General features: G+C 34.2%; 1 protein-coding gene across 3 annotated transcripts in view; it reads right to left on the reverse strand.

The window, feature by feature from the left end:
• Positions 1–457: 457 nt before the first annotated feature.
• Positions 458–24,508, reverse strand: part of LOC105148914 (transcription factor hamlet) — an 86,551-nt gene continuing 62,500 nt past the window's right edge. For 2 of the 3 annotated variants that reach the window (XM_011060964.2, XM_011060955.2), the window contains exons 4-8: positions 15,939–16,070; positions 13,705–13,831; positions 7,345–7,444; positions 4,523–4,679; positions 458–4,441 (exon numbers count right to left, since the gene is read on the reverse strand). In XM_011060964.2, coding sequence (XP_011059266.1) covers positions 2,429–4,441; positions 4,523–4,679; positions 7,345–7,444; positions 13,705–13,831; positions 15,939–16,070 — 2,529 coding nt within the window. In that variant the 3' untranslated portion in view covers positions 458–2,428. The remainder of the gene's footprint in view (positions 4,442–4,522; positions 4,680–7,344; positions 7,445–13,704; positions 13,832–15,938; positions 16,071–24,508) is intronic. The other variant, XM_011060974.2, reaches the window with a different exon arrangement.

The following is a 24,508-nucleotide window of genomic DNA, read 5'->3' on the forward strand; positions in this document are numbered from 1 at the left end:
CTAGTTTGGAAATTATTTAATTAGTATAGTAAATAGAACATATCTTAACTTTTCTTTTTATTCTTGTGATTTTTATTTTAATAACATAATTGTTTACCAATGGAATAAATAATAAAATTATATAATTTATGAAAACTAAATATTTATTAATGTTTAATATTTTTACCAATCATTAAAAGATAACCTGTCTTACAAAAGTCCATTTTTTTTAAAGTAGAATTTCTAAATTTATTTATTTTTTCTTTTGTATTTCCATTAACAATTATTATACATATAATTATTCAAGAAAGATGTAATATTGTTTCTTCTATTTTACATTTTATTTGTGTTAGCTTTACTTGTTAAAACCGCGTAATATACCAAATCATAATTTATGACATTATTAAGTTAAGATTTTATTAAAGGAATATAAGGCAAAGGAAAATCGATAGGTGACATTATCGCTTAGGTAATCAACTTGAAGTGTAATATTTTAATAGTAATCATAATGAAGTTACAGGATGCCTTTATACAGTATGTATAGATAGACAGCGTCATAATATAGTTTTTCCTTAAGTAATTCGTTCAATATATTTATGCTTAATCATTTTATAAGTTTATTATCGTCTATAATGAAAGTGAGAGTGAAAGAGAGAGAGAGAGAGAGAGAGAGAGAGAGAGAGAGAGAGAAAGAGAAAGACAGAAACAGAGATATGTAGAACGTGTATTCGTAAAACCTTTATGTGAAAAAACAAGCCTCAACTTGGTGATTACAAACGAACGATATATTCTTTGTCTCATTTTTTATTAATCGCGAGCGTACTTGGTACACATGTATACGCGTATACTATGCTTATCTCTCGTCATTATTAATTTCCTCGCTTCATCGATGACACGTTAGGGAAACGCATTTTAATATTTCTACTAGATGAGTGAAACGAGCGAGGAACGTTTATTAACTTACATGACTCTTCCGTCTTGCCTATTCGCAAGAAAAAAATCGCTCTAGAATCGTATTTATATATTAATAAAAATCGCGTTGAAACTTCTTTCTTTTATCTTTACAAATGTTATATCACCTAATTGTGGAAATTTGTACAGTTATTTTTTTTTATAAGGATTTTTGTTGCCTCCTAATTATTTAATTATACACACTGTCGCGCACGCGCATAGTAAATGATTACACGCGATGCGTTAATTAAGTTAATTTCTTCTCCTCGTCGCTTTGGCTTCGCGGACTAACATACATCATTTTTTGATACACGAACACGATGCGAAAATGTATTAAATTTCGCAGATTCTAGATCTCACAGCTAGATCCTGCATTCAGCAGATGGAATTTTTTTCCCTATAATACATCATTTCAACTATATTCTAACAAAATCCAACAATCTCGGGAAAGTCTTCAAGATTCGAACTGATTGGATCGATTACTTATAATAGGAATTTTATAATCTAATTTCGAACTCTCGAAGGATGCCCGCGTTGTAAACGCGATGCAACTAACACTGTTGTTAAAAAATAAATCAATCAAGAATAGCGCGCACATATATAGATATATTTAAGATCTAAAAACATCGGTAATTGGATCGAGGTGAATACACATCGCAAACCGTTTAACAATTCACAATTCAAGCTTCGCAGAGACGCTTCGATCGTTCTCGCTTATGACGTACGATCCCTTTGCCAAGCGACGGTGTAATAATAACGATAAATTAATTTTATAACTGTAGCAATAAATAATATTACTGGGATGCGCGCTTCGTCTAATCGTTGGTAAGGACAAAGAAGGGCGGAATTGGGATAATATTAAATTTCGTGCGCGTTTACATTTATAACGAATCTGTAGAAACTATATATAACTAGATTATAGAAGAGCTTGTGGCATGCATGTGTAAGAAGGGGACTAAATGGTCCAATCGTTGATCTTTACAATACGTTTTTCCAGTGCAAACAAATATGAAGTGTAAAAAAGGGATAGCATAATAAGTAATTAATCTTTGGGGGACTTTTATGTTCGTCGAGTTCTTTACGTTTCTTTTTTTTTTACAGAGCACCTGTTTTACAAGTATAACGGGATTTACTAAATTTCTTCTCTGAAAAATTCCGGTACGGATATATCAATGTGTAATTATAATTATTCCTATAGGCTGTCTTCCATGGATTTACGGTATCGTCACAATATGATCACGGACAATAATCCGATTATACTCGAGAATTGTTCGCTTGTAGAAGCAAATGGTTGATATTCTAAAGTCGATTTAAAGTCGAAATACGCGGACCGTTCTAAGCTAAGTAATCTTGCATTGACGTTATTTCTGAAGAAACGCCGTTACAATCGAGAGTTCTAAGACGAACGTTTATCCCACAATAGTTCTGTACATTAATAAAAACGAGTACTCCTCGTCTTTCGAAGAAACCGCATAGATCATCCAGATTGACTTCTGGGCTATGTCGAAATCTCGATCACCGGTTCTGCGGTATTATTATTGAGCATCTCCTGTTTTTCTCTCAGCTTTAGGTCATACTGCGATGGCGATGGGGATTCCTTGACCTCGATCGGCGACAGTCCGTCTGTCTCCTCTAAAGGAGACACACCCTCCTCGCTGTCCTCGTCTTCGTCATATTCGACCTCCATCTTAGACTCGTTTATCTCATGCAAGCGACTGGGAATATAGGCCGGATGATGCGGCAATGACCCATAGCCACTCTCACTGCCGTAAGTGACCTTGCCCATGAAGGACCTGATCTCGTCGAAGTAAGTGTCCTCCCGCTCGTTCTCATTGCTACTTCCAGGCGAGTCGGCCACCGATACCACTCCGCTACCGTCATCAGCCTCGTGCTTTTTCAGATGTCTGTCCAAATTGGTCTGCTGTCCGAAACATCTTTCGCAAAGCGGGCACTTAAACGGTCTTTGCTTGTCATGGATGTTCCTGACATGTCTCTGCAGATTGCTCGAGATGCTGAAGGACCTCTCGCAGTACTTGCACTTGTACGGTTGTTCACCAGTGTGAGTCCTCAGATGCCTTGTTAAATTGGCCGAGCGAGGAAACACTTTGCCGCAGAATTTACAGGAATACCGATCTTTCATCTTGCCGTGAACGTGATGATGATGGTGATGATGATGATGATGATGGGGCGCCATCACGGCTTCTTGAAATGGCTTCACACCAGGGAACGCGCTCAGTGGCGGCCGGGCAAGCAGGTCGAATCCTGCTCCTGGCCTAGCGCCGCTGAGCCCGTTCATAAGCGAGCCTAAAAAAGGAAGCCCGCGCGGTGGAGCAAAGGGTGGAAGTGGAGGTATCAGCCTAGATTCCGGGGTAGCTCCGCCTGGAGGTGGCGGTGCGCTAGGAAATCCTGGAAAGGTTCCTGCTGGACTGCGATACATAGTTTCGAGGAACATCGGATGTATCGGTCTAGGATAAGCCATGTGGGGCGGTGTATTGGTCGGCGGTTGTTCGATTGGCAGGCTAGTTCTCAAATGCGGGCTACTTCCTTGAACGTCCTTAGAATCAAGCTCCATCAGCGATGGCGCAGCAGTATCTTCTTCCGGTTTCGGGGGATCGGGAGGTCCGGGCGTTTCCTCCATCGGTATTGGCGCTGGTGACGGTGTGCGGCTTTTTCTATTCGTAACTTTTAAAATGGTATTTTGTTTCTTGGTCTGCACCCTTAAATCCAACGGTTGCTCGGTCGATTCCTCCTTTGAAGTGCTTTCGATTTCCATTTTTCGTTCATTGCTTCTAGCCGCTTCTTTTCTCTTTGAAAGATCATCGTCACTCTCTGGCGTCGGTTGAACCGGTGGTCTAGCCGGAGATGGCCTAAACGTAGAAGTGGCTTCCTCCGCCGTGGAAGGAGAGACCTTATTGTGTTGCGATAATATTCTCGGAGGAGTAAAACGTTCCTTTTTGGGACTGTCGCTTCTCTTCTCGGTCTCTTCGATTTTCGGCGGAAAAAGTAGAGGTGTGTTCAGAAAATTCGGAGCATTCGGGAAAATTCCTGGATAAGGACCCATCAGACTAGGTGGATAAAAAGGCAAACCACCTGGTAAGCTCACGGGAGGCCGTGGATAAACCAGAAAGGGGCTCGTTGCAGGCGTTGGTAATTGAGGCATGGTTCCAGGTGGACCGGTTGGAGTCGTCGAATCGCAAAATCGCTTATGTTTCGATAATGATGTTACCGTGCTGAAGGACTGTCCGCATTTACCGCACTTGATCTGCATGCGACAGTCGGCATGCATGCGCTTGTGCCGGCATAAATTGGAAAATTGCGTGTACGCCTTAAAACAGACCTCACACTGGAAGGGCTTTACGCTGCTGTGGATATGGGTGTGCTGCTTCAGGCCGGAACTAGTCGCAAAGGTCTTGCCACACTCCGTGCAGGCGTGACTCCTCGCTCCCACGTGATGCGTTCTTATATGACGTTGTAGGTTTGATGGGTCCGTGAAGACCTGCCGAACGTTCGACTTTTAGCGATACTAGAAGATGCTACTAGATCGAAAAATATTGTTTGGTTTCGACGAATAAAACACGAATTTGAAGCTTACCTTCGGACAATTCTCGCAAGGATAGTTCCTAAGATCACCGTGAACGATAGCACGATGTCGCACCAGAAGCGGCCGCCAAGCATAAGCACGGGGACAGCTGTCGCAACGGTGCTGTTCCGCTGGGTATCTATGACAAGTCACCAGGTGGCTATCCAATCTGAAAATAACAAATGCAAACATTTCATTCCACTGCATTATAAACAATAAAACATTTAAAAGAAGATAAGAGCTGAAAATGGTTTATAATCTATTATATATATATATATATATATATATATATATATATATCTTTGCAGAAAGCTACTAGTATTTTTCTATATTTTTTCAAAAATTCATTTGGATTAAATATTCGATGGAATGGCGATAATTGCCACTGTCATATGAAAATATCTTTGGACATTATTCTCTATACCTCGTCCGTGAAGTTTAATGCTATTTAATCAAAACACCACATCGGGCAAGCAGGATGTAATACAGTAACCAACCTGCACCGACAAAGATTGTGTCGAGCGCAGTCTTGGATGATGACTAAGTGACTTCGACTGCACAGTGGCGAGTCGGCTCTGCAATAACGGTCGCACACCCATGAAGAAGAGGGCGGTCGTCACACACGAACACACGCCGTCACGAAGAAAAAGCATTCTAAGGGGATTGTCACAGGGTAGGCACACGGGTTATCGTCACATGGGATGGTGTGCCACAGCATTGATTTTACACCCCCGAACACACGCACCGTGTGAAACCCATTCGTGATGAGATAGTGCCTTCATGGTGCCACGACGGTGTGCTGCGCTAGATGAGCTACGAGCACGCGACGCCTTCGATGATGCATAAGGGGGTGGCTCTAGCGCGTCTGATTACGAATCCCGGTGAAGGGTTTAACGCCCCACAACAGGTGAATCTGCCGCGTCAGGGAATGCGGTTTAATGTCGACTGAGAGAACAAAAACTAAATGTAGAAAATATCGATGTAGAAACAAAAACGAGAACTTTATTCAACATTTTAATTTGTCTATTTCTTGACTTATGTTTGATAATGTAAATTATTTTTATTGGTTATAAAAAAAATGGTAGGTATATGTATATCGATTATTTGATGAGATAAACGATTGATTGTAAATAAAAGATAATAAGAGTTTTGAACAAAGAGCGATACAAACTCATCATAGAAAAGAGCTAACGAGAGAAAAGAACAACATATTATTTCGATCATAATACATTCTTAAAAAAATTGAACTTGTTGCAATTAACAAGATGTCAGTAAAAATTCATTCGTAAGAAAAAACGTTCAATTAAAGGCCATATATTAGATACAAAATACTAATGTTCAAGTGAAATGCATAATATTTGATAAAGTTTGTAATTAATAAAATATAAAGTATTTAGTGAAAAAAATTACAATCTCTACCAAAATCTTATACCAAAAAAAATCATAAAAATTTGAATGTATTTAAATGTATTTAAATAATTTATTAAATATATGCATTTAACATTATTTTCTGTAACTTTATGCTAATTATTTTATAATTAAAGACAATGACGTGGCTCCAAGACAAAACGAAGGCTGACTAAGCATCATTTTGAATCGCCCAAGAAGTCTCAAAATACTCAGGCCTCCAAAGCGCATTCTTGAAGTCGCTTGCGTGACAAAAGGCTTTCGCGAACGCGAATTACTAACTCGAGATTTGAAGGCGATTACGTGGCACCCACTCTCTGGATTCCATCTATTAATTAATAATTGATGATGAAAATCGACGGACGCGGTGAGCGCTTTAATGTCGGCAGAGCTGTTATCTTTCGATTTCGATCCGGCGTGTCGCTTTACTGAGCACATAATCATCGCTCATCTGATTTGAAAAGCACATAATGATGTCCCATGAATCCTTGATGAGTCGCGCTTTGTGTATTGTCGCGCCAATAATAATAATCTTCGAATAATGTATGGAAATGTGATAATAAAGGAGTTCCATGATTATAGAATTTTTACAGGATATGTGCAACTGATAAATAAAAACAATTGCTCCATATTTAATTTAGTATATAATAAAATTACAATCCTTACCTACCAAAAAATCATAAAGATTTTGAATGTATTTAAATAATATAAGCTGTAAAATTGGCATAAATATATAATATTAATAAATATAAATATAATAGTTAATGATAATAAAAAAGATTAATGAGACAAACTGGTTCTACGTGCTAATACATATTAAAAACAAAATATAATAAATTGAAATCAAAATCAAGTTATAAAATATTTCGACCTATAATAAGGTCATCCTTCAGTGCATTGAGGAAATTAAAAACAGTAATAATATGAGAATATAGTAATGTTGAACAAATAAACATAAACGCAAATTTTAATTATTGCACGTGTACGTGTGATAATATCTCCGAGATATCTAAATGTGAAATAACGTGATGATTACACATATAATATTCATTTTTATTTTAATTTATATTTTGTTTTCATACACATATTCTAACACATAAAACCAATTCAGCTCATTGGTCCTCTTTTTTTTGGAAACTAGAAATTATTCTTCTATTTTTTAAATATTATTATAAAGCTGTTATTATTATAAAACACGATCTTTTTCTCTATGTGGAATGAAAAGAACAGATTGTTTTGAATCTCTCATAAATAATTATTCTAATAATAAATAAATTTTTTTTAAATGTTCAGATATGTTTTACGTTTCTTTTATGTGTTTGTAGTTCTCTAATGTATCTTTTTGAGATTCAAACAAAAAATAATCTTTGTTTATACTTTCTAATTTATTTAAAGAAATAAAACGATCATAGCGTAAGAAAACTTACAATTCGATATCTTGGAACGGCTTGTCACAGACAGTGCACCTCGTTTCTCCTTCCTCTTCGTCTTCTTTGTCCTCATCGACAGTTCCACTATGCTGAGAGGCTGTAAATGACGAATACGATAATACAGATTACAAGTGTTCTCGACACGTCAGTGATAGCGTGAATAAAACTCGCAATTTTCTCGCAATTTGTATATGTATACATATGAGTAGTCGTATAGCTCTATAAATTACGACCCCTTGCAAACGATGATACGTGATGTGTCATTGTGGGTGAATTACATGATCCAGAACCGCGCGAGGGCCACAAGTGTGGCGTGACAAGTGGACTCGTGGATTGTTTCTGAATTATTAAATTAAAGCGGTAGTATCGTCTGATCTGCATAACGAAGACATCGGTGTTCTATGGAATTCGACGATGATTTAACTAGAAATTTTTTAGAAATAGTAGAAATAATTTTCGACAAATTCGCAAAGTTAATGCCAAACTACTCAATTAGTATTACAATATTTACGTAATTATATGCTTTTGATGCTGTTAAATAATTTTCGTATACAAATTTGCGCTAATATTGATTCATTTTTATTAATTAATTTGATACGAAATTAGTTTAAACGTGACTTTAACATGAATTACATTTATTCTCGGAATTCAGGTAATCAAAATCGCATATCGCTTTTTCATTATAAATTAATTTAAAACATACGATAATTTCTAATAGTTGTTTCAATAAAATAAATAAAATAATTTATTAAATAAAAATGAGTATTATTTTATAAAATATTTACCATCCAGTTAATGATCTCTCTGCAAAATGTTGATCAACATTTATCGTCTATAATACGCTTATAAAATTAAATAGATTTGATTATAACGCAGTTCAAGTTATTTCACTACACTGTCACTTTTTTCTTTGCAACAAATACGATCCGACACACAAGCGATCGCGAAGACAATAGACACAATGATGTTTTCGTTAGTTAGCGATGCACCGTTCACTAACTGCAAACGCAAACGGGGGTGTCCGGAATCGCTTGCTATTGGTATAAGCGACGTTGGAGACCAGCCAATCACAGGTGAGCCCCGACAGCCCCCCAGCGGCATTTCACCCCCCAATATCAGAGCGCAACGGCAGGTAAAATCAGAAACCCATGAAGGAGACAAAGTGAGATTATCAATGATTGAAACACGCAACTAATAAGAGTGCTAACAAAATACGACGCATAAAGAATACTAATTAATTTTTATGTAAAAATTTACTTATCTTATTGATTTACTTATACTATTGATTATTTGTTTATGTACAAATATTTGAAAATATGAAAGTAGTAAATAATAATAACCAAAAGAATTGAAGTAGAAATAAAGTAGATTGTAAAGTTAAAAATAAAAATTAAAAATAATTTTGAAAAATCATTTTAATCCTTATATTACGAAATAAGTGAGATTCCGCTCAAATTTAAACGATATCCGACCTCCAACGGTTATTTAAATCTGCCGCTACACTTGTTTCGACCATATGGTCGAGTGATGGCCCCCAACGGACCTTCATGGGAACCGGGCACAACCCCCGTACCACCAACTACGCCCAACGCCATGCTAACCCCCCTTAGTACGTTAATCGCTTCTCTCTTCACGACTAATTCGTAGCGGCACGCTGTGAATTTAGACAATGAAAGATGCGGTCGACCTCCGTTACCCTCCAGACAGCGTCGTTTGAAGTGAAACGTAGTATTGTGAGAAAACGATTCGAATAAAAAACAAATTAATAACCAACAAATAAGAATATAATCAAGAAATCGGTACAAGATAACGTTCAGATATGATAATATGATTTAAAAATGCTGATTTAAGTACAATAAAAAGAACATAAAAAACAATACGGAATTTATCTTAAAAATAATTTTTTAATACCATATATGTGTATACATTTTTTTCTGGTGCAATTAACCCCACAAAATTTTCATATGAATAATTTATACGTAAAGATAATAGAAATAAGTAAAATACTTTACATGAATATATAAAAATAAATTATAAATACAATATAATAATAAACATGATTATCTTTTTCTTAATATTTTTGTAATAAGAATTTTTTATAAAGATCTGAAAGGAAGATCGTAATTAAATATATTGCATATTATCAAACAATCATTTTTCTAAAATTTATGAAGACGGTTAAAAGTATTATGTTAATCGCGTAGAAGGAGTAGCAAAGTCACGTTGCGGAAAGTCAACAGGTGGGATCCACTGGTAACACCCCCCGCGGTCGAGTAGTCAGTTGGCAGTTGCATGGGAAAAAGTAACGGAAATCAATGTTCTTGCTGCATCGTGACGTCCACAATTTAAACGACATGTACATCATTAAAATAAATCGATAAATATCGAAATAAATCTATTTTATCTATGAGAGAAAGAAAGAGTCATTTACTTTATTACGCTGTTCTGTTTTTATAAATTTTAAAATTTTATAAATCTAACTATAAAAATATATTTTTTTCTTCAATATTATAAGACTTTGATAAGACTAAATTGCATTAAATTCTTGCAATCACTGCTGAAATGACATAAATCATTTTTTTATGAATATAATTTGAAACGTTACATATATATATTTCTTTTTCTGAAATATTAATATTGAATAATATAACGTAACTATCAAAGAAACTGAAAAAAATGTTTGTTTAGCGATTCACACAATACACGAATTTGCAGAGGTGCTTTCTTACTCTTAAAATAATAAAAGTTTTTCTTTTACGATACACATTTCTTTTATATTTAACGATTCAACTAAAAAATATATATATTTTCTTCGATAAAATAAACCGATGAAAGAAAATCGATATCTGCGTGCATCTTCCAGTAAAAATTTGTTGCACGCGACCGTAGCGATTTGAAATCAAACGTCAAATAAATGTGTCATTAGTCCGATGAATCAGATGGGGTTGTAACATGTCACACGCACCTCCCTATCTCGGAGTATACCACCCCCTCAGAAAAGAGTGTCGCGTGCCCTTTTGTATACCCCTTTTTTCTCATTCTGACCCGTGCCCTTTTTTTCGGTCATCCCTGAGATCTGGTTATGCGCGTGTTAATCGACAATAGTTGGCTATAAATTATCCGCTGCCCTAATAGAGCTGTCGGAAAACACGCCGATGATACAAACGCGTTTCTCGGGCGCAAAAAGAAGGGAAAATGGTGATAAAAAAACAAGCACCGCAAAAAGTCATAAGCACAGTCATAAGTCATCGTAAATGCCCCAATTGCATCTGCCATGTTACCGCAATTCAATTCGTGGTAAAGTCCAAAAATGTCTGGGAAAGGTCATAATGTTGCAGTTAATACAAGTAATCGCATCGTACCGGCAAATACATACACATATAACATTAAACAGTTATCTTTCTTCCTCTCTCTAACTGATCAAACATTACATTACATTATCGTCATACGTAATAATTACTTGCAATATCTTATTTTAATATTTGTTAATTTTCTTTCTTTTTCAATTCGTTTAAAATACAACATTTAAAAAATTTATTTAATATTTCTATATCCTCATTTTATTAAAATATTTTTACAATAGCAGATAAGATTGGAAATAATGAAATATTTTTAATATATATTAAATTATATTAGATATTTTCTCTTCAAGTATAAGATCGCAATGAAAAAGAAAAGATTTGTATCTATAAAGGATTAATATTGAAGGTGAATTGAACGGGTCACGTGCAAGCAGAATATAAATTTTTTAATAAATGTGAATGAATATTCAATAATAGATACATGTATGTACGTCTACGAGATTAAGTTAACATACAACTCCAGTTGAATGCCTCGCTACGCGCACCCCACGTAGGCGTGTTAAAATGATTCCTCGCATCTTTTTCTTTCGCTTTCCCTTGCTCTCTTTCCCCGCGAAAAAAAATGATCCGTCCGAGGGAGAAACGCGGCGCAGATGCCCTTCGCAAGGGTTGATACGGAGCCTACGTCGTTTGTTTGACATCATTATTCCTGCTTGCGCGCACCAGCTTGTTCTCTGGAGGAGATTCCTCGTAAAAATGGCTTTACTGGATTAACACCAGTATCACTCTTAAGCCATTTAAAGTCAACATTAATCTCTTTTGAATGCATTAATTGTAAAATTACATGTCCACCGAAATGTAGAATGTAGAATCGGAATCATTATACATTATAATAATAATGATAAGTTATTCTAATGCTTCTTTCTCAATTTAAAATTGAATAATTACAAAATTTACGGATAATTTATATAAATATAAATTGTTGCATAAATATTAAAGTTTCACATTTATTATTGACGAATAAAGACTTAACAGAGGATTTATAATATTAATATAAAGTAAAGGAAATATGCTGATGCAATTTCTTCCGCGACCTAATCTGCCCATTATCGTAAAAATAAAGTTTCTAATTTCAAAATTAATTTAAAGAAAGTAACATTATCGGTAGGCTCACGATTTAATTACGGCTCTAATTTTCAGCTGTTAAAGCTATCTCATAAAACTGCCTCTCCCTTTTGGAGTCAATCAATTTAAATATAATATATGTAAATTAAGCACGTTTTTTTCTTTAATTTTGTTGTTTGACGAAAACAATCTTATTACCATTATCTTTTTTTTTGTGAAAAAAAATATAATTTAGTTTGTTAAATGTTTATATAGATGTTATATATATATATATATATATATATATATATATATATATATGTTAATGAATAATAAATGGCAACATATGGTACTATTTTCTTATGCATATTCTTATGTGTTATTTCTTATTCATCTGCATGCCTGAAAAAATTCAAGCAGAACTCTGCACTTTATTAAAAAACATATTTTATTATATTTTTATCAGAAATATGTGTTACACTTTGTAGGCTGTTATTTATTCTAAACTTTGTTGAGCTTTTTCTAAATTAAATATCGATTTTCTTTTTGATATAATTTACTAAGAAAGATATTTCGTATGTATTTAATAATAACTTATCTTCACTGGCTTTGTCGAAGGAAAATTTAGTAATAAACCTATTAATACGAACGGTGTATCTTCCACGCGCAAAGGTGCATTGTACGAACATTTCCTAAAATTATGATGAAAAACTGTAGGCGAATTAACCGTAGACGCTGTAACGGCAGAACTTTGACAATAAGCCCGGTTTTAATTGTTGCGACATCTGGGTATCGCATATAACCCTCCAGCCCTACCAAGTCATCATCCAGATTTTGACCATCGTGCAGAAGTTACAACCAGATAATTGTCGAGCAGTGAGGCACGTAGACGTTATCCTTCTTCGTAAATATATATCCCGAATATATTAATGATACAATTGTCCATACAATAAAATCCAACGATTGATCAACTAAATTAAACGGACACGATAAAATTAATTTTAAAGTTGACTTTAAAAAAATCATTTAGTAAATGTTTAGTAAATGTTTTAGTAAATATGTACATTATCAATTTATGTGCAATTTTATAAACATATTAAATAATAATAATTTTAATTAAAAAATGAAAGGTAATTTTAAATTTTCATAACTATTCGCGCAATGGTATTGTTCGCACAGTGACGAACAAGAAGGATGGTTTCGGACAAAACTCGAAGCGACACGGGGCACGGCGACATGTGACTCGAACACGTCTATCTGCAAATAATCAGCGCTTATTACCGGACGAGGGTTAATACGCAACGGCCGACCAGGTGAATCACGCCAAAGTCAAGGGTGCATGACGAGCAGCTCGTGCACACAACGATCCACGATTTACCCTCTGCCCGCCCTCGATTCGTCGTTTCGGAAAACACCTGCCCCTGCCATTCATTTGCGTTCATACGCGTAATTGTACGCACACGAGCCGCTAACGTGTATCGTGCGATGTATATCGGCACTGAAAGTCGTAAAGCCATGCCGAAACGATCGTGACGCCGATATCTTGCTGACCATCTGAATATTATTTTATATCGTATTTTCTGTTCTCTTCCATTTTTTGTAGACATTACTCCTCAAAAATAAAACATACTGTGCACTGCTTATTTTTTATTTGTTAATTCAATTATTTGTTAATTTAATTATTTGTTCAACCATCAAATTGAATTTCTTCGATGTTTTGACGTTTTTAAATAACAATATTATCCAATTTATCGATGTTAAAAGTTACATTTATATATGTGTACAAAACGAAAGTACAAAAATGTTATTAAAGTAAATTAAAACAATATCTTTCGTTGTCGTCTAAAATATCCCAATAGATAAGCTTCGACGCTTTATTTGTAGCAAGACTTGATAAAGAAATAAATCTAGAGATGTTTGATTCAAATTCTTATGACTTATATATGCTCACCAGTTTCTCGATCGCTTCTGTCCTCGGTTGTATTCTCGCCCAACATATCCTGCAGCTGAAGCGGTTCCCGAAGGCCCAGAAGAAGTTCTTCACCCGTTGCAATGTCGCGAACAGCCTCATACACCATCTATCATCAGAATTATTATTTCATAACACTTAATTCTTAAGTCTTTCAGCAACATAACAAATATTTCAAAATAATTTCAAAATTCTTCATTTTTATAATGCTAGAAATAATAAATAAAAATTAACTTTGCAAGATTGTAAATTTATAAAGTATTTCATAAGTTATGTTAAAATTATTCTTTTTATTTAAATACTGATATATGTATATAACATATAATAATTATTATTAAATGTAATTTTTATGAAATAGTGAATGTACAAAGGATTGTCCTACAATTAGTTGCGTGACATTTTAATAAATTTTTCTATTAGATTTTTCTAGAAAAATTGCACTTTTATATCGAAGATAAAAAATCGTCAAACATATTGCATAAAAGCAATAATATACTGTACAGCATTATAATTCTTTTCTTACTTTACGTAAAACTAAATTAGTGATAATATCGCAGAAAAAATATGAAGAGAAGAAATCTAAAAATGGTAAATGTTGTAATTAATATTGATGTTTCGGGCGTGTTTTATTAAAGAGAGTCCCGAAGAATTTATTAAAGAGAATCCCTTCACACGAGGCATATAATCTGCATACGATTCTATGAAGTTCAATAACGTCGGGAAGCCATGAAACGATCTTTATAGTGTCGTCACAGGGCCCCATGAAGCATCGTTACGATGGCGATTTTGCAGGGCACTGATAGAGAATGTCGCGTTCCCCATTCCCACAGCGATTGCGAGAGGGCGTATAGGAAGTCAGAGAAACGACCCCGTGGGGTGACTTAATAACTAAACACCCTGTATACATGTAGCTTACGTCGCGCCCACAACATCGAGAATGCCATGTGCCATGGTTCACAGAGAGAAAGAGAGAAGGAGCCAAATGGACAGAAGCGTAAGCTCGACCCTAAATTGACACCGTGACCTCCACTATTTCCGTTTATATGTCTATTCGATGGCCAATCATACATGAACACCTTGTTTTTAACGATTAGAAGAAAAATCTGTCTTTTATATTTTTTTTTTATTAAGAGATCACTTCAAATTTAAAATCTGTTTAAAAACTTATAAAGATTAATTTTATTATTACACAAAATTTCGATATTCTTTTATAAAATAAGTTTTATATATATTTTTTTTTAATGAATAAAGATTATTTATTTTCTACTGAACAACAAATCATCATTTTATAATCTAAGTAGATTCTCTTAAAAACAATTTATATGTATATATATTACAGGATGACAGTTATTTGAAATAGATAGTTAAATACGTAGAAAACAATATGATAATTTTGTAAAGAGTACTAATAAGCTTTTTAACAATCAATGGCATATGTGCAATAAATTGGAATTCTGCTTAGTGTGTAATTATTGTTTCCTGTTAACTGCAACTGTCGATCGGATGTCAGTTGCGTAGAAAAGTTAAACAGAGGGTGAATCAGAGAGTGGCTGCCAAGTGTCTAAAAGGGATTATTCTGTTATATTTTATAATCATGTAGCAATTCTAATCTAGCCAATATCAAAAACTATGAAGATTATTAAAGATTTAAAAAAACCTTCTTGCATTTTATTTAAATAAAATAAATTAATCTGGTACGTAACTCGTACTTATTGTAGTATCCTTTAAATTGTTAGTAACTGCAAGTGTTTCTAGCATTCAATTAATACAATTTTAATGCAGAATATTTACTTGTGCATGCCACTCGCACACGAGAAGCGAAGAAGTAAAGGATTTCTTTCTATACTAGTACAAGGTACTCGAATCGCGCGCGCGAAGCTGAAGATCGCAGATGTCGATTAGTGATACCAATAATTCACTCCTCTGCAAAATTATCTTACCGCTAATCTGTACGCGTTTTTGCGCCGCTGTAAAGTAGGTTACGAAACAAGCGAATATGGATTTGAATTGGTTATTAACGTCGTCTATTCTAGCCGATAACTTGTAAGTTTCTTCTTGTTTTTAATTTTTATGATACATCTAAATTAGGAGTCAACAATACCGCATAATAGAAAGAATATGTTCACTTGTCGTACTTTGTATCGTAACGAAATATTACATCGCTGATTGTTGAGCTTTCAATTACGCTACATTCTCCATTATTGAATTGTTCTTACCTGACCGCCGATGAGTACGTGACGCATGTTCACTGCGTGTGAGCTAGCAGTACTTCGTATATATTTCAGCCAATTGTTTGTTTCGTGAGATGCATCCAACCAGCCTCTTACTCCACTGCCCGCTATGCGAACCTAAAACACCCGTAAACATTGCATCATAAAATTTTCCTTGCTAATTGATAACAAAAAATTGTGTTTATATCGTGAATACGAAAAAAAAAATAAATAAATTTCACAACCTTTAAATCAATTTTCCCGCATTTTTTGTTAAAATAAAATTAATTGGTTTGATTTCTACGCTAGTATGTACAATTTTATTGTAAATATCTAAGTCAATAAAATTAATTTTTGGACTGGATCGATGCACGTGCGCGAAACGACACGTAAGTACCGTACATTTTTGGCGATGAGAAACCGCAATGTTTTGGACTCGGAACATTGCGTTTAACGGACTGACGCTCACGGATATCATCCTCTCATCGCCTTTGCATCTGCCCTGACTTTCCGTTCCAGCATCCACAAAATGTCCCTACTTTTAGGGCGAGACAAGTGATTTTTTTCAATTGTCTAGCGCGCAACTTCGACGCCCCGCGACACTTGGCCGGCCAAGCGTCTCACCCCGATGCGTCGCCGTCGTTCCTGGACACCCCATTTGCCAACGGGAAGCTACGAATATTCTCCTCGTCACCCTCACCTCATGTGGTAAAACACATTTTGCACTTCTATCATGAACCCGTTGTCTCCACCATTTACGAAAATATTTTGATCATTAAGTTGTATTAATCGCCAATTTTTTTTTGGAATAATATCATTGTACGAAATAAAAGTCATTAAATAAATAAAAAATATAATTCAAAAATAAAATACAACTAAATAAAATACAACTAAATACATTAACGATTCTCGCCGGGTTTTAAACAATGACAAATATAACATCTATTTATTCATTATTATATATATTATTGTAAAAATAATTAAAACTTATTAAATTAAAAATTTGTTTAGAAAACAAAGTAATAATTAAATTTATAAAAATAGCTAATTATTATTCTTTTCTGTGATTGCATAATTTATCAAGGTTTAGTACAAGAAAAATATTTTCTTTTTATATCTTGGTATTATTCTCTTAATTCATACAGATTGAATTTTCTCGATCAAAAGTTGAGATATAAATGAATTCGTCATAGTGTAGAAAAATATAATTTTTATGCAAGCAAATCTATATTATTAATGATACGATGGAGACAATTCTGAATTTTGTTCTTGCAATTTAACAAATGTATTAGGATCTCATATCTTTTTGCAATATGGGTTGACCCATAAGCTTACACCACCTGCTGGTCTTAAGTACAACTAATATGCGTCCATAAAAATCAATAAATCTTACAGGTGGATAAGGATTGGTCCTGCAGGTAAATAATCCCAGTCAGACGTCTTTTTAAATGACAGAAATTTCTCCATTGGAAACTTTAAGAATTGCAGTTTATAAATAATCCTACCAGATTTCAAAAATATCAGATGAAGACTGGTTCACTTTGACACTTCCTTTTCATTCCCATACCATCACTCTTTTCCGATTCATACTTAAATCTTCATCTTCCTATTCTTTTGTGATTCTTTCATTCCTAATCTCTAGTTAAAATCTTTAGAACTCAAAGCGCATTTCCGCTGCTATTTTTGTGCGCTTCAATTAATATATGTATATACATATTTAATTATATTTTAATTATATTTTGCTTTGTGTAAATTGTTTTGCTTTGTTATTTTGAATAAAAAAAATTAAGATTTGCAAGTATAAGTTATAAAACTTTAAAAATTGGAATTAAATTAAGGAATTTAATGCTCAGCTTTCTACATTAATGACATAACAAAATTAATGTATTGACATTTAAAATTTTGATAAAAATCAGAAGGATTAAAATAGAGAGAAAGAACTTAAGTATACCTACATAAATATAATAAGTCCACATATAAGCACATGAATGGAAATGAATGTATCACTTTCAATATCGGGCCTTGACATATTAGTCCATGTACAGTTGAAAAACTCGTGACAATCTACAATAACCGAATGGGAAGCAGGATAGTTTGGTAAGAGACGATGAAAAGGAATCAAAGCGGTACGAATTCTCGATGGTCATAATGGCTACTTTGCTACCGGGGACCATTAACGTGCGTTTTTGGAAGATGGGCACGAACCTGAGCGATACAATAGGACTTCTTACTAGGTTACACGACAGATTAGGATCTGTCCCGAAGTCTCGCCCACGACAATGATGCGCTAACTTGTTCATTGGCGTAGCAGCGCATTTCTTTACGAAGATTGACGAATTGCTTATTTACACAAAAACTGTCAGAAGATACATAATCAAAGAAAAATTGATTACAGAATAGAAATTTGAAGACAAATCTATGAAATATGTCGCATAAAAAAAAATATGTTGCCATGCATTTTGTTATATTTATGCCCGTTTCTATCAATTTAGATTAACTTTTAATCTTGATTCATCTTACTTTTCATCTTTTTCTAATTTTTGGAATTAGAAAAAGATAAAGATAATCAAGATTAAAATTAAACTATGTTGATAGAATGGATATTAATCTGAAAAAGTATTTTAGCATAGAGATATATTTAAATCCAAGCACAACACACACAAACAGATATGGATAATAATTTTTTGATAGTAAGAAATCTTAAATTTCAATAAATGTTAATATCATTAAGTTTCTGTAACTGTTTATAAAGTATACGCTCAAATTTCCGCTACGGAAAGTTTTTGACCACGTTTCTGACGTTTGTCAGGAAAATTGAGATGCGGATAGTCAGAAAGAGAGATTCGTCACTGGCTTTAACGACCCAGCGAGAAAGTTTCGCTTGCTTTGTCGGCATACGCGGACATGTGCTAACAATTCGTAGGACAGATTTGTCTGGTCGAATATCTCCCGTAATCTTGCCGCACTATTCTAGACAGGACAGAAAATTATAATGCTAGAAATTCGTATCGTCGGCGTCGCACGCACGAAACGTCTTAATAAAAAAAGGACGCGGGTTATAATAAAATCTCTTTACATATAATATTGAAGATCTCGCGTTTTCCTGCATAAAATAAATAAAATATTTATTGTATTTTTAGTAATAAAGTTCATATTGTATCTATAAAATAAATGTATTATTTAATAAAATAATAAACTGAGCAAAAGATAAAATAATAAAAAAAATTAATAATAAAATTAATAATAAAAATTGATATTTGTAAATTGATATATTAGCAACTATAAGTCATTATATAAATTTTAAGTCTTTTAAAATATGGTTTGACAGCGTTTCTACTAATACTATAGAATTCAAACATTCCGCAAGTCGGATTTTCTCGAAACAAGAAGGTATTTGCAAAACTTGATCGCTGAAAGATATTTATGCGTTGACAAAAAAGATCGAGTAAGTAAAGACCTAAATGGTAACATTGTCCATCAGATCATCTACAGGACGTGCGGTGAAATCCTCAGATAGCTCGGTATGGGGCTTATAGGATTGTCCCAATACACAAAACACGAGATCGCCTGCTCCTCCTTCCTTCTTTTCCTTTGTAATCTCACACCTTCAACAAAGCAAAGGTTTTTCTACGTCGTTTAGGTTTTACCGAAAGATGTCTTGTGAAAGAGAAGCTGCTTGACAAGACACGATTCTCGTTATGAATGGACAGATTCTCGCTCTCAATGAATTCTAAACGGCAACATAAAATCCTTGTCGAAACTTCGAACGATCCACCAAAAAACGTAGTAGTATCAACCGTCATATCGATATCTATCGCTCAGAACTTTCTATAGAAATTTGTATCTGTTCTCTCAATAACTATACAAAATATTTACTACAAAGAATTTTTATAATATTATAAACGTTTGTATTTTTATATTTAAGATATATTGAAATATACTCGTAATATATTATGATAAAAAATTATGTTGTATTATAATAAAATATCTAAATAATATTTTTTTCATGTATACTTTATGTATATTTTGTTTTTACTAGATTATTAATTGATTAATGTAAGTTTTTAATATATGTATATGAAAAAGATAATTTAATTTTCTAAGCGAACATGAATTATATAAATTTATATGAATGCATTAATAATAGAAGATTATAAAACCTTATATCGCCGTATTGAAGAAAGTGATACATCTCAAAATTATCAATTTTTTAGAGTATTTTTACAAAATTCTTTCTGAATTGAAACAATATTTCAATTAGAATAGTGAATATGCATAATTTCATTTTTTTTCATACTATTTTTCTAATTATAATATATTTTTTGAAACTGTGTCAAACATGAGTTTTTAAAATTCGCACACTGCAATCACAATATAGATTTGTGTAAATTTTATCCCTTATCAAAGTTGTGACGCTTTTCTTATTTCTATATAAGTATATGTCGACAAATATGACATTTTCTACAAAAATATATTACTTTTAGGGACGATTTCCTTTCATTATTTCAAAAATGCTATTTTTTTACTTGTGTCATTTATATCAACGCGTCAATATAATGAAAGCTAGTCTACAGATAAAAGAAAGTATCCTCGACTACAGCAACGGTCAGCGAAAGTTATGAATAAAACGGATCGATGGTGGATGATAGCTCCATGATGGCCGACGCAAAAATGCTTTTAGCCGACACAGTGTATCCTCCCTCTCTTGCGGAGAAAATCCATTCCGCAACTTAGCCGACTGGCAGGATTGTCAACGAATATAGACGATACTTTTATATTTGATAAAGCTATTATTAAAAAGATTATCAAAATGGTAAATCGTAAAGTACCTATAACTTAAAAAACAACCAGATACTATTATATATTATCTTGAAATTAAAAATTAATTTGACAAATATATCAAAATTAAGTTTGTTAACAAAAAATTAAAAATATACAATTGTGCGCTTCATAATTTATTCATGGTGCATAACAGAAAAATAATCAGACTATAATATTATAAGATTAGGCAAAAAATAAATTGACATATATTATGGCCTGAATAAACGGGTTTTCTTTCTTTACCGACTTCTTCATTTTTAAGATTGTTTATTATTAAAAATATGTCGATACTCAGACGAAATAATTGATTACCGTTATTAATATCGACTTGCCAGGCAATAAACATGAATGCACCGTATGTATCCATCATGGGAGCGAATAAGCGAGATTATGCTCGTGTGACATACAACAATGGCGTATCGAATTTCATTTCTCTATCCCCTTTCCACGAGAGAAGAGAAAAGAGATGAAAGAGCAGGAAAGGGAGAGAGGAAGAAGAGAAGAAGGAGAATTCGTGTCTCATAAACATCAACTGCGCCGGAGCGCATTGGCGAATTTCCCAGACTCGACGACGTCGCTTTCCACTGTTTCGGGAGATTCGTGGAGTAAGCGCGACGGGGGTGAGCGAAACGGTCAATTATCATCCCCTAAATAACAGAGCTGTTTACGAGTTTAGGCATCACGTAGCGCCGGCGCGATCCTTACGACCGAGCTAAGCATTAGGCACTGCGACATCTTTGCTTAATTTCCCTCCCAGCATTGCGAGGAGCGAGAGAGCGACGAGAAGAGACCTTAGGAGCCAGCCGCTCTAGTCTTAATTAACACTTGATTAATCCCAAGGAATCGCCTTCATCCCCCAAGTTCGCGCGATTCTCGTATAACGAAATCTCAGATCCAGAGCAATGAAAATTATTATGACGCGCAAACCTTTCGAAGCAACAACGATTATCCTGAATTCTCTCGTGCGAGATCACGCGGATGACGTGTTAATTGGTTTAATGATTCGTTTCTCCGCATGATTAGAATTCATCGACGTAGCCGCGTTTGCAACCTTTGTCCGCGTTTCATGCGTTTCGTGTGTGAAATTATGTGATTTAGCAGTGCACGTTTGCACGAATAATTACATTACCCCATTCCTACAAATGACATCAAGTCGAGTTACGTTTTCAAAAACTGAAGGAACATTTTACGTTTGCAATTAGATTAATAATTTTTTATTCGAGTAATAGGTGTATAATTCTAGGAGAAATTTATGGAAAAAATCTAAATCTGTTAACTATAGATGGCAACGACGTGAGTATACTATATAAAATTATAATTTGCACGGCATATCAAGTGAGATTTAGCAATTTTACATGATGATGCAAACAAATTCCGTCAATTTTTGGAAGCTAATCTTTACTCTTTCAAATAACTCCGAATAATTTCGACTATCAAACGTTCGACATTTGGTTGCCACCGACAATTTTTCCTTGATTGCATACATATTTCTCTACTCATACTTGACCCACTTGACTCGCGGCAGGAAAGTAATGCAAGTAATGACAGAGCAAGCGGTGCCCTCCGACCCGTATCTAACACGCAGCAGATGCCACCCCCGGCATACACATTCGCCTTCTCTACAATATAACTTCTAAGGGAAGCTACCCTCGGTGTATCTAGCGGTATAAATTATATCCGAGTCGCGTCACTGCCAGCCCCTTATATGATCGATCATTAGAGAGGCTGACCCGCCAGAAAATTTGGCAAAACTCGCCGATCCACAGCCCGACCCTTCAAAACAAGTTTCCGCTTGCTGTAACTCTTGATGTAACAAAGAATAATGATAATTTTCTTTACTTTTAACGAGTTAACGAACGTTTGATCGTATATATCTCCTTTTTGTCATGACCAACTCCTTCAATTTTGATTTGTAAACATTCTTGATAATACAGCCTTGGCCGGAATAAATATAAAGCACCCTCACAAATTTATGTAAATGTTCTATATTTAACAAAAAATAAATTAAAAACAATTTTATTGAAAAATAATATTTATTTTTATAACAGTAGATAATAATATGATACATTTTTATAAATAATATTTATTTGTATAATCAGTTTTAATATTTTGTCTTCCTTTAACAAGAAAATGCAATACATGAGGGTGTTTCATATTTATGATTAAGGTATAACAATGTATAGACTTTTATGTAGATAAAAAGATTAAGTAAATGAATTATAAAATATTCAAAACAAATTATCAAAAATTAATCTTGAAACATTATTATATTTAGTTTCAAAATTAAAAGTTGTCATTACTATTAAATCTTATCGTAAACTTAATTTATATGTGATATGTTCTTTTGTAATATCCGAAATTTATAAATTTTGCTTTACTTATATTAGGTGTTGGAATTAATTCGTAGCGTTTTTAATGAAAGAATGTTATTTATTTCACATGAGCATTAAAAAATACAGAAAGTACTTCCCATCACTTGTAAAACGCTACGAATTAATTCCAACACCTAATATAATATTCTTTGTTCAGTTTTTTTAAATAAACACGTTATAAATGTTATCATTAAATGTTATACAATTATTCTTTAAGATTAATGATCAATATAATTTTATATATTATAGTATTTAAATTCACCTGAATATTCAGTCGTCACTCAATCAAAGAAATGAACGCGGGAACAATTAAAAATTGTTTCTATGTCTCTGAAATTGCTAAATGCGCATCTCATAGGCCGAGATTCTCTATCCTTTGCGCAGCATGCAGGACAATTAAGTCGACGCCGCGATTCACGAAGTTCCGGACTAACTGGGAGCAGTATGATTTATGCAGGGCAATAGTCGAAAGTACACATGGAACGCCTGCGGGCTCCAGTGTATTCCTGTGTATATATTGAACTTAGGCTACCTTCCTATACCGGACCAGATTAGTTCGGTCATTGTAGCAGAGCCCGTGCGCTCGCATGCACACAATCTGTCAACCCAGAGCTCCGCTTCGCCAATCTCGGTCTAGGTGGATCTACGTGTGAAAACCAGGCGGCGGATATTCCGCGGTCGCGTGAATTTTCCAACAAAATTCGGCGTTAAGAGACGGTTTTTGTATACTTTCACGGATCGCGCGACGTCCAGCGTCGGCAGTGCCGTGGACGTCACCGAGCAGACGATCATCGCTAAGGCAAATGAATTCTCACCGCGCGGCAAAAAATTAAATTCAATCACCAATCGTTAGCCGATGCTAACTCTATAATTTCAATGCAGAACATTTCGCCTCCGGGCTAGAAAAAAATTCCAATCAGTGCCGCCGGCAAGCCGATGCACTCCGTAATTTCATTCGCCCGCGCCGAGGGTCATTGGGCTGATCAAACAGGCAGGCCTGCATTTCAAAGTGTCGTTAACGAACGAACCTTTTTTTCCTTTCTACCGTGACAAAACAATTACCACCATTGATTGGTTGTCGATTCACGAGTTAAATTGGGTTTACATTTTAAACGATGGTATAGATTTTCACGGACGCAATAGAAATTACGAATGCCGAGAAATTACTCTCTAATCAATGTGTCTGAAGCTTCACTAACGAATCCTATTTGCAATACTTGTACATGTCATTTAATCATCGATATGTATACGTTGATTTAGATGTTAATATTCTAACTTCATATAATATTTATATTCTAACTTTAAGTTAATATGTCATTTACTAAGTAATTGGTTACACAAATGCTAATTTATTAACACTAGGATTTTAATTCAACTTATCCT

This window comes from Acromyrmex echinatior, chromosome 3 (genome assembly GCF_024713525.1).
Source record: "Acromyrmex echinatior isolate Ae372 chromosome 3, ASM2471352v2, whole genome shotgun sequence".
In the NCBI taxonomy this organism is placed as follows: domain Eukaryota; kingdom Metazoa; phylum Arthropoda; class Insecta; order Hymenoptera; family Formicidae; genus Acromyrmex; species Acromyrmex echinatior.